General features: G+C 36.0%; 1 protein-coding gene across 2 annotated transcripts in view; it reads left to right on the forward strand.

Moving 5' to 3' along the window:
* Positions 1-200: 200 nt before the first annotated feature.
* Positions 201-12,222, forward strand: part of LOC117329900 (copper-transporting ATPase 1-like) — a 52,610-nt gene continuing 40,588 nt past the window's right edge. Inside the window, exons 1-2 of one of the 2 annotated variants that reach the window (XM_033888119.1) lie at positions 201-312; positions 3,862-3,987. In XM_033888119.1, the coding sequence (XP_033744010.1) occupies positions 3,883-3,987 (105 nt within the window). In that variant the 5' untranslated portion in view covers positions 201-312; positions 3,862-3,882. Of the gene's footprint in view, positions 313-3,861; positions 3,988-7,830; positions 8,387-12,222 lie in introns of those variants that run through there. The other variant, XM_033888120.1, reaches the window with a different exon arrangement.

Here is a 12,222-nt window from a genome sequence, read left to right on the forward strand (position 1 = left end):
GACATATATATATCTCTGTTATTACAGAACTAGTAAACGTATACTGCTAGATAAGGTAAATAACGGTGTTGTTATGCAATCGTTAAAAAAAAAAAAAAACTTTCGCCAGACCAGAGACCTATATACTACAGACTACCTCTCTCTCTCCCGGAATGTCAAATTCCGTGTTTGACTCGTTCTCTTACTAAATCCGGAAGTAGGCATATACAAATTGGAACAACATCCTGTTACAAGTCTGATGTCAAAATATAGAATATCTGATATATCCTGATGTAGGCAGGATTCTGGCTTCATTTATAACTTTTGGATCAGGTAAGGTTATATCTAAACTGTTGTTTTACGTTCCTGTCAGCACCGATATCTGCTGAAACAACTTCCTGGTTATTGTGACATGTCATCGACCATCACACGGAGGCTCGGGTTTGAGATTTTTAGTAAATATGTCACCAGTTTTAATACACCTGTCAGTTTCAAAACATGTTCAAAAATACCGCTTGTTTTAATGTGTTATTATTTTCATCTTGTGTCGTATGATTAGTGAATTAATCAAAATCCTAAACCCCACCACAGATAGTAAAAGTAGTCCTATATTTTAGGCCTACCTTGTGTACTGCTCTGATTTTGCCTATATCATATGTATGTTATGATATCAATGAGAGGACCCTCCATGCAGTCATTTATAGACATATGTCATAAATAGCATTGGTAAATTATATTTCCATTAACAAATTATGATATTAAGCTTGTTGGTAAATAATGTTTTTATCAGCGAATTGCCATGGTATTAATTTTACATGATATCCTTGTATTCTGTATTGCGTAGTACTGATCAAGAGCTGCGTTTAGGTCTGAAGATGATAGATATTGACAGTGTATCATGGTGGATGATAGATATTGACCAGTGTATCATGGTGGATATAGATATTGACCAGTGTATCACAGTGGATTATAGATATTGACCAGTGTATCACGGTGGATAGATATTGACCAGTGTATCACGGTGTATGATAGATATTGACCAGTGTGTCACAGTGTATGATATATATTGACCGGTGTATCACGGTGTATGATATATATTGACCAGTGTATCATGGTGTATGATATATATTGACCAGTGTGTCACGGTGGATTATAGATATTGACCAGTGTATCATGGTGTATGATATATATTGACCAGTGTATCACGGTGTATGATATATATTGACCTGTGTATCACGGTGGATTATAGATATTGACCAGTGTGTCACGGTGTATGATATATATTGACCAGTGTGTCACGGTGTATGATATATATTGACCAGTGTGTCACGGTGTATGATATATATTGACCGGTGTATCACGGTGGATTATAAATATTGACCAGTGTATCACGGTGTATGATATATATTGACCAGTGTATCACGGTGTATGATATATATTGACCGGTGTATCATGGTGGATGATATATATTGACCAGTGTGTCACGGTGTATGATATATATTGACCAGTGTATCACGGTGGATTATAGATATTGACCAGTGTGTCACGGTGTATGATATATATTGACCAGTGTATCACGGTGGATTATAGATATTGACCAGTGTATCATGGTGGATGATAGATATTGACCGGTGTATCATGGTGGATTATAGATATTGACCAGTGTATCACGGTGGATATAGATATTGACCAGTGTATCACTGTGTATGATATATATTGACCAGTGTGTCACAGTGTATGATATATATTGACCTGTGTATCACGGTGGATTATAGATATTGACCAGTGTATCACGGTGTATGATATATATTGACCAGTGTATCACGGTGGATTATAGATATTGACCAGTGTATCACGGTGTATGATATATATTGACCAGTGTATTACGGTGTATGATATATATTGACCAGTGTATCATGGTGGATGATATATATTGACCAGTGTGTTATGGTGTATGATATATATTGACCAGTGTATCATGGTGGATGATATATATTGACCAGTGTGTTATGGTGTATGATATATATTGACCAGTGTATCACGGTGGATTATAGATATTGACCAGTGTGTCACGGTGTATGATATATATTGACCAGTGTATCACGGTGGATTATAGATATTGACCAGTGTATCATGGTGGATGATATATATTGACGGGTGTATCATGGTGGATGATATATATTATCCAGTATATCACAGTGTAACAGTATGATATATATTGACCAGTATATCACAGTGTATGATATATATTGACCGGTGTATCACGGTGGATGATATATATTGACCAGTATATCACAGTGTAACAGTATGATATATATATTGACCAGTGTGTCACGGTGTATGATATATATTGACCGGTGTATCACGGTGGAATATAGATATTGACCAGTGTATCATGCTGGATTATATATATTGACCAGTATATCACGGTGTATGATATATATTGACCAGTGTATCAAGGTGATGATAGATATTGACCAGTGTACCTCGTGGATGATTTATGTATATAGGCCCATGTTTTAGGTGATATGGCTCTGTGTCAGTATTTTGACTGATAACAAACGGTGGGCTGGAGCTGATATCACGATTAACCTGATTTTTTTTATGTTATAGAGATTAGATTTATGATAAAACATTAAGTGTTCTCTAAATAAAGTGATGATGAGAGTGTGAACTCCCTTTTTTGTCGGACCTGTGATGAAGTCGTGAGTCAAGACTGCGGTGTACTTATTACTTTTCTGGTGGTGACGACAATGTCTTTATCAACATTTCACTTTAAAGTTTTGTGTTTATAGATCCTTTAACCAAATAGTGTAAGTTCAACTGTCATATGTTATTAGATCACATACTGATAGTGAACATCTGAGCCTTACACAATACACTGTTGTTGTTAGTGGTTCATCCAACAATAAATAAGGATGGTACATCTGGGTTCACCTGACAATAAATAAGGATGGTACATCTGGGTTCACCTGACAATAAATAAGGACGGTACGTCTGGGTTCATCTGACAATAAATAAGGATGGTACGTCTGGGTTCACCTGACAATAAATAAGGATGGTACGTCTGGGTTCATCTGACAATAAATAAGGACGGTACGTCTGGGTTCATCTGACAATAAATAAGGATGGTACGTCTGGGTTCATCTGACAATAAATAAGGATGGTACGTTTGGGCTCTTCTGACAATAAATCAGGGCATCCAGTAGACCCTTGAGAGTATGTTTTTGACTCCCCAAAATCAGATTTGACTCTTGAGTTGAAGGAGCATGTCTATTTGAGATAATGTTTTGACCCTCCATATTTCTGAGAAAAGGTGATTTGACTTCTGAAATTGCTAAAAGTCAAGGGTCAACTGGATGCCCTGATAAATAAGGACGGTACGTCTGGGTTCACCCGACAATAAATAAGGACGGTACGTCAGGGTTCACATCACAATAAATAAGGACGGTACGTCTGGGTTCATCTAACAATAAATAAGGACGGTACGTCAGGGTTCACATCACAATAAATAAGGACGGTACGTCTGGGCTCATCTAACAATAAATAAGGACGGTACGTCAGGGTTCACATCACAATAAATAAGGACGGTACGTCTGGGTTCATCTAACAATAAATAAGGACGGTACGTCTGGGTTCACCCGACAATAAATAAGGACGGTACGTCAGGGTTCACCTCACAATAAATAAGGAAGGTACGTCTGGGTGTGGTTGTAGTAAACAGTGGTTTACCTGACAATAAATAAGGATTTTATAAAGAATGTATACTTGTTAATTTGTGACACTAGTTAATTTTAGATACATAGGTAATAGTAATGCTATTAGCAGCAATAATTGAGCTCAATGTTGTCAGTTCGAAATATATTTAATTTTTATTTTCAGAAAACGATTTAACATTTCAAAATGCAGAAAACTACTGTGATAGAAGTTGAGGGCATGACATGTCAGTCGTGTGTGAGGAGCATTGAACAGAAATTAGGAGAGGATATTGGTGTCTACAGCATCCAGGTAATATAATCAAATATCACCTCATCATACAGGTACTATAGTCACATATCACCTCATCATACAGGTACTATAGTCACATATCACCTCATACAGGTACTATAGTCACATATCACCTCATCATACAGGTACTATAGTCACATATCACCTCATCATACAGGTACTATAGTCACATATCACCTCATCATACAGGTACTATAGTCACATATCACCTCATCATACAGGTACTATAGTCACATATCACCTCATCATACAGGTACTATAGTCACATATCACCTCATCATACAGGTACTATAGTCACATATCACCTCATCATACAGGTACTATAGTCACATATCACCTCATCATACAGGTACTATAGTCACATATCACCTCATCATACAGGTACTATAGTCACATATCACCTCATGACTTCCCTTTAATAAAAGGCCTATGATGCCTGTATCGGTTATTTCATCACACAGGTAACAAAAAGATAATGATTCACTGTAACAAGAGGTCTAAGAGGCCTGTGTAGGTTATCTTGTTATATATGTAATGACTCAATATGTAACAAGAGGTCTACCTGGCCTGTATAGGTTATCTTGTTATATAAGTGATGATTCACGCTAACAAGAGGTTTACTGGGCCTGTATCAGTTATCTTGTTGTATAAGTAATGACTCAATGTAACAAGAGGTCTATGAGGCCTGTATCACTTATCTTGTTATATTAGTAATGACTCAATGTGATAAGAGGTCTATGAGGCCTGTATCAGTTATCTTGTTATATAAGTAATGACTCAATGTAACAAGAGGTCTATGAGGCCTGTATATGAAGGGCTATAGACTCCTCTCACTTTACCTATGATGAGTTACGACATTAGTGTCTTATATTTCCCGGTCAGTTTTCACATTAAAACACCATTTACTTCAGTGTGGATGTTTGTGAGAACGAATAAAATAATATTTTAAATATAAATCAACAGTGGAGAAGTCAAATTACCATCATATCTCAGAATTTCATAGCAATATGACACAAAGTTTTAGCACTATAAAAAGGAAATAAAGATCTGTAAAGTAATAGCAACATAGAGGACAAAGCAATTTGTCAAATATTTAAGGCTCTGTCCACATATCCTGATATACATACGTCCTGTGACATTTCATAGAATAAAAACACATGATATCAAACATGTTCTATCGGAAGGTAAACCGTGATGTCTTCGTATAGAATATAACATGTTCTATCGGAAGGTAAACCGTGATGTCTCCGTATAGAATAAACATGTTCTATCGGAAGGTAAACCGTGATGTCTCCGTATAGAATATAACATGTTCTATTGGAAGGTAAACCGTGATGTCTCCGTGTAAAATATAACATGTTCTATCGGAAGGTAAACCGTGATGTCTCCGTGTAAAATATAACATGTTCTATTGGAAGGTAAACCGTGATGTCTCCGTGTAAAATATAACATGTTCTATCGGAAGGTAAACCGTGATGTCTCCGTATAGAATATAACATGTTCTATCGGAAGGTAAACCGTGATGTCTCCGTATAGAATATAACATGTTCTATCGGAAGGTAAACCGTGATGTCTCCATGTAAAATATAACATGTTCTATCGGAAGGTAAACCGTGATGTCTCCATGTAAAATATAACATGTTCTATCGGAAGGTAAACCGTGATGTCTCCGTATAGAATAAACATGTTCTATCGGAAGGTAAACCGTGATGTCTCCGTATAGAATATAACATGTTCTATCGGAAGGTAAACCGTGATGTCTCCATGTAAAATATAACATGTTCTATCGGAAGGTAAACCGTGATGTCTCCATGTAAAATATAACATGTTCTATCGGAAGGTAAACCGTGATGTCTCCATGTAAAATATAACATGTTCTATCGGAAGGTAAACCGTGATGTCTCCGTATAGAATAAACATGTTCTATCGGAAGGTAAACCGTGATGTCTCCGTATAGAATATAACATGTTCTATCGGAAGGTAAACCGTGATGTCTCCGTGTAAAATATAACATGTTCTATCGGAAGGTAAACCGTGATGTCTCCGTATAGAATAAACATGTTCTATCGGAAGGTAAACCGTGATGTCTCCGTATAGAATATAACATGTTCTATCGGAAGGTAAACCGTGATGTCTCCGTGTAAAATATAACATGTTCTATCGGAAGGTAAACCGTGATGTCTCCGTATAGAATAAACATGTTCTATTGGAAGGTAAACCGTGATGTCTCCGTATAGAATATAACATGTTCTATCGGAAGGTAAACCGTGATGTCTCCGTGTAAAATATAACATGTTCTATCGGAAGGTAAACCGTGATGTCTCCGTATAGAATAAACATGTTCTATTGGAAGGTAAACTGTGATGTCTCCGTGTAAAATATAACATGTTCTATTGGAAGGTAAACCGTGATGTCTCCATGTAAAATATAACATGTTCTATTGGAAGGTAAACTGTGATGTCTCCGTGTAAAATATAACATGTTCTATCGGAAGGTAAACCGTGATGTCTCCGTGTAAAATATAACATGTTCTATCGGAAGGTAAACCGTGATGTCTCCGTATAGAATATAACATGTTCTATCGGACGGTAATTTTTCTGTTTTATAATTCTAGTGTACCATCTAGATAAAGGTGTGTATATATTTATAGATGTTAATGTGCCAGCATGGTGAAAGGGAGACATTTTTATTTGTTTTGCTATAAGAAAGGATTTGGTGCAGCTAAATGCTAGTCTTTTTAAGCTTCAGTTTTCTTTCTTGCATGTATATATATATATATATCTATTCTGTGTTCAGATTTTATCACATAGATTTTGTATCAGGCTTGGGTTCTATATTTGTAGTACTAGTTCCTTCAGTATAGTGTTGATGATGAGTATGTAATTACTCGGCTGGATTAGGTATTTACTTGTTTGGTAACCATAGTTACATGTAATTGGAGGTAATTACTGACCTCACTCTGCTGGATTAGGTATTTACTTGGTTGGTAACCATATTTACATGTAATTGGAGGTAATTACTAACCTGACTTGGCTGGATTAGGTATTTACTTGGTTAGTAACCATATTTACATGTAATTGAAGGTAATTACTAACCTGACTTGGCTGGATTAGGTATTTACTTGGTTGGTAACCATATTTACATGTAATTGAAGGTAATTACTAACCTGACTTGGCTGGATTAGGTATTTACTTGGTTGGTAACCATATTTACATGTAATTGAAGGTAATTACTAACCTGACTTGGCTGGATTAGGTATTTACTTGGTTGGTAACCATATTTACATGTAATTGAAGGTAATTACTAACCTGACTTGGCTGGATTAGGTATTTACTTGGTTAGTAACCATATTTACATGTAATTGAAGGTAATTACTAACCTGACTTGGCTGGATTAGGTATTTACTTGGTTAGTAACCATATTTACATGTAATTGAAGGTAATTACTAACCTGACTTGGCTGGATTAGGTATTTACTTGGTTGGTAACCACAGTAACATGTAATTGGAGGTAATTACTCACCTGACACAGTGTAATTGGAGGTAATTCCTGTAGGAGTATCCAATCAGTAGGACATCATGATCAGAAGTGTGAGGTCATACTCCTAGGTCAGGTCCACAGCGATCTGTTACATACATCCAGGGTCAGGTCCACAGCGATCAGTTATGTACATACATCCAGGATCAGGTCCCCTGTTTACATTCCAGAGAATGGCCCTGTTGATGGGCTGGACTCATTGACTATATCACCTTACTGGTTTAACTCCAAACTACTTTGTCTCAATTATCTTAAATTTGTTGCATTTTCTCTATAACCTTTGACCTAGCCTAATCCTGTGTCTCTACTGGAACATCTCTGTTATAACTCCTTATGTAATATAAGTATATAAGTATATATGATGGTGTAAGACTACAGACAGGATTTGTTTGGCCATTATTGTGTGTAAGGCCCCGGGGCACACAGATCTACTATAGCTATTTTATCCTATTAACACTTGTAAGACAGTGAGCCAGCTGATGTGTGGCCGATTTACGTCACAGAGCTTGTCTGAGGAGTTGTTTTGTGTGTGAGGAGATTTATTTACTAACATGGTTCTGTATAACACAGGTAGTCTGAATGGCCCTGTTACACGACTGGTATAATATTGTGAAGCTTTACACAACCTGACCAATACGCTAAAAACCTATAGCAGTACTTTCTGATTTTAAGTGATTTTAATGGTAGCTGGGAGCTCTAGACCTCTGGACAGACTGCCCGATAGGTTAATCATGTCTTCATTGTTGAGTAGAGTGCCCTGAAGGCCATCTGTCCTGTATAACGTGTACAACTGGATTTATATTTATATGTAATCAAAAGTGAAGATGTCACTGTTGAGCCAGGGGAAGTACACCAAACTCGCGGTAAGTCTGCTGTTGTGAACGGTGAAAGTTTAAACGATCATTAATTGGTAAATTTCTCACTTTACACTGTACAGTCCAAAGGAATTTTTCAGATTTTCATTTTCTCCATGTTTTCCACAAACCACACCGTAACCTAGAGTTGATATGTTATATGCTGTTGTCCAACGTTATTACTGTATATGTTAAATAGGTATGACTGTCGTTTAAATCCTGGTAGAGATATCGGATGTCATACATGTATAAATGTATGCATTGATCTGACTTCTGAAAATGTTAAAACTGACTGTGGTCTACTAAATGCCTTGTTCAATGATAAGTTATTTATGGCAGTTTCACGTAAACTGGTTGGTGCGATAATGTTGACCTGTCTATAAAGGCAACCTGTCTATAGTGACCGTTTTTCTGCCTCCCCTTGGGCGGTCGCTATAGACAGATTTGACTGTATTTCTTTACAGAGATGATGTTCTAAAAGTTGGTATATATATATATATACATGTATATGTATGATATTATTAGTTGGTATACAATGTATATATATATATATATATATATAATTGTCAAGTAGTAATAATGACAGTACAGACAAGTAAATTGTCGAATTTTCGCAGCAATCTGCCCCTTTATCAAGACACAGGTAAATTACATACGATCACATATAGACATAGAACATGGACCAGTTACACAAATATAGTAGGTATAAACATATTTATATATATATATGTGTATGTAGTGACAGTTTGATACTGACAGTTGATTGTGATAGATTTGTAGGAGATCGATTTATCACATCCAGAATTATATAAAACATGCATTCGATAAACATGTTTACATGTAGTTGGCGCAAACACAAGAATGCAATTTTCACGTCTGCTTTGACTTGACGACACTTCCGTCAGGTGCTATTAAGATTTTAATGACGTGTGTGTCTGTGATAGATTGCCTTACAGTAATAATGTATACAGACGTAGTATCAATGATTTACCGGACGTGTATTTACGAGGTTCTCTTACCTGGCTGTCTGTACCTATAAATATCGTTATTATTGGTATGTATAAAGGTTCAGGATGACTTACCAATACACAAAATACATGAGTATGAACCAGGTTTACCTGTACAGGCGAAATCAAATCATATTTTATGAATACATGAGTATGATACAGGTTTACCTGTACAGGGGAAATCAAATCATATTTTATGAATACATGAGTATGATACAGGTTTACCTGTACAGGGGAAATCAAATCATATTTTATGAATACATTAGTATGATACAGGTTTACCTGTACAGGGGAAATCAAATAATATACATCAGAAAAATCAAATCATATTTTATAAATATATCAGAATGATCCAGGTCTGTCTGTACAGAGGAAATCAAGACATATTTTATAAATATATCAGAATGATCCAGGTCTGTCTGTACAGGGGAAATCAAGTCATATTTTATAGATACATCAGAAAAATCAAATAATATTTTATAAATACATGAGAATGATCAAGGTTTACCTGTACAGGCGAAATCAAATAATATTTTATAAATATATCAGAATGATACAGGTCTGTCTGTAGAGGGGAAATCGAATCATATTTTATAAATATATCAGAATGATAAAGGTTTGTCTGTACAGGGGAAATCAAATAATATTTTATGACAATTTTGCCGGACAGTAAGTGAAGTATCAAATATTTTCATTCTTAGACTACAAAAAGTGATACTTTAAATTAGTGAAAAACATCACTTTTTCAGATTTGACAAATCAAAGCACTCGAGCAACAAAGAACAAAATTGGGGAACTTTAAAGCTGTCCCTTTAGATTTTGGTATTAAATATAATAAACAGAATATCCAACAGTATCTTCTAAATAATACTAAATTCATTTCACTTATTAATTTAATATTTTAATATTCTTTACTCACACGAAATATCAAAATATTAGACCCATGAGTGAAATATATTTGTTATTACTGAAGACACTGTTAGATATCATCTGTGTATTAAATAGCTCTGTTTAAAGGTCAAATAAAAGTGAGGTAGGTTTCAGGATATCCGGCTCAGTGACGGAGCGTCATGTCACCACAGATGTATCAACAATAGATACAGTACATCTTACAACTGTTGTCAGTCTGGTAAACAGAGAAAGTCGAGGTAACATTGCCTGAGGCATTCTTAATTAATGTTACCTGGTTTCCACAGTAACCCGGAGACCTGGCCTCCACAGTAACCCGGAGACCTGGCCTCCACAGTAACCCGGAGACCTGGCCTCCACAGTAACCCGGAGACCTGGCCTCCACAGTAACCCGGAGACCTGGCCTCCTCAGTAACCCGGAGACCTGGCCTCCACAGTAACCCGGAGACCTGGCCTCCACAGTAACCCGGAGACCTGGGCTCCTCAGTAACCCGGAGACCTGGCCTCCACAGTAACCCTGAGACCTGGCCTCCACAGTAACCTAGAGAACTGGCCTCCACAGTTACCCGTAGTTTTGATGAGAACATTTCATTGGGGATGATGAATACCTATAATATTTTATTATTTGTAGATCAGTATATTGGAAGATAATTTGATAATTCAATGGTGGGTGCGAAGATCCCTAGATCTCTCTTGCTTGATTTTGTATTACCATAATAATAATGAGTCAGTCATGTGTATAGTTCAGCTGGGATTGCACCGAGTTAAATTTAATATTTCACACAGGTAGAATTAGAATGGAACAGAGTTATGTTTTGTGTCATGTGACACAGCCCACATGTCAACCTGATCACCTGTTTTTCTGTTACACATAATATATATATATATATATATCTGTTCCTGGTTACTGTGTTTTCATTAATTCTAACACAAAGTAAAGTAGAGAAAAACCAGGAATCACACCACTTATTGGTTAGGGAGTTAGGGTTAGGGTAAGGATTAGGGTAACCCTAACTCATTCATCATTAAATCATAATTTCTAATGTTGGTACCCTTTTCCACTCATATTTTCACTATTTATGCTTATGTATCATGTATATGAACAGATTGTCGGGGAAACATATATATACTAGCAAAAATTTGTGAGTAGACAAAATTTTAACTAGCATTTCCTGTAATTTAAAAATTTAAGAGTTAATTTGAAACCCTGCTTAATATCCACTTGTAATATTAAATGTGGCTATCAGGACATTTGTTGGGCAGACTAGATTGGGAGATTGTACATCTCAGTCATCTAGCCTTTCAAATCTCAATATCATTTGACTGCTTCATTACTACAGATTTCAACAAAATATGTTGTCGTATGTCGTCGTGGTACTTTGGAAAGTTATAGATATATTCTATGTGTGAAATACAGAGATGTAAACTAATATAGAATTTTACTTGTATAGCACCAAGAACAGCAGCAATATGCCAAATTAAAACCTCTGAAAACTATTGTTTAAAATATTTGTACTGATAATGGTAAGAGAATTGAACAGCTGTAGATACAGTTAAATACATATAAAACCTGCCTGAGTTTTAATGCTGAGTCTTAGTTTGAGTCTTAGTTTACTGACACACATAGCCTCAAGGTAAACTCAAATGTTCAGCTTTGAGTCACTGGTTAAACTGTGAGCCAAACTTTTGATTCAAAGTTTAAAATGTAAGTCAAGGGTTTAACTATGAGCCAAATATTAACTTGTGAGTTGTTGATTAACTCAATAGGATTTGTGGTTAATCTGTGAATCAAGTGTTAATGTGTGAGTCAGGAGTTACATTAAGTCAATGTTAACCTGCGAGTGAGGAGTTAACTTTACTCAATGTTAATCTGTGATTGAAGAGTTAACTTGAGTCTTTGTTAACCTGTGAGTCTAGAGTTAACTGAAG

The sequence above is a fragment of the Pecten maximus genome, chromosome 6 (genome assembly GCF_902652985.1).
Source record: "Pecten maximus chromosome 6, xPecMax1.1, whole genome shotgun sequence".
NCBI lineage: Eukaryota > Metazoa > Mollusca > Bivalvia > Pectinida > Pectinidae > Pecten > Pecten maximus.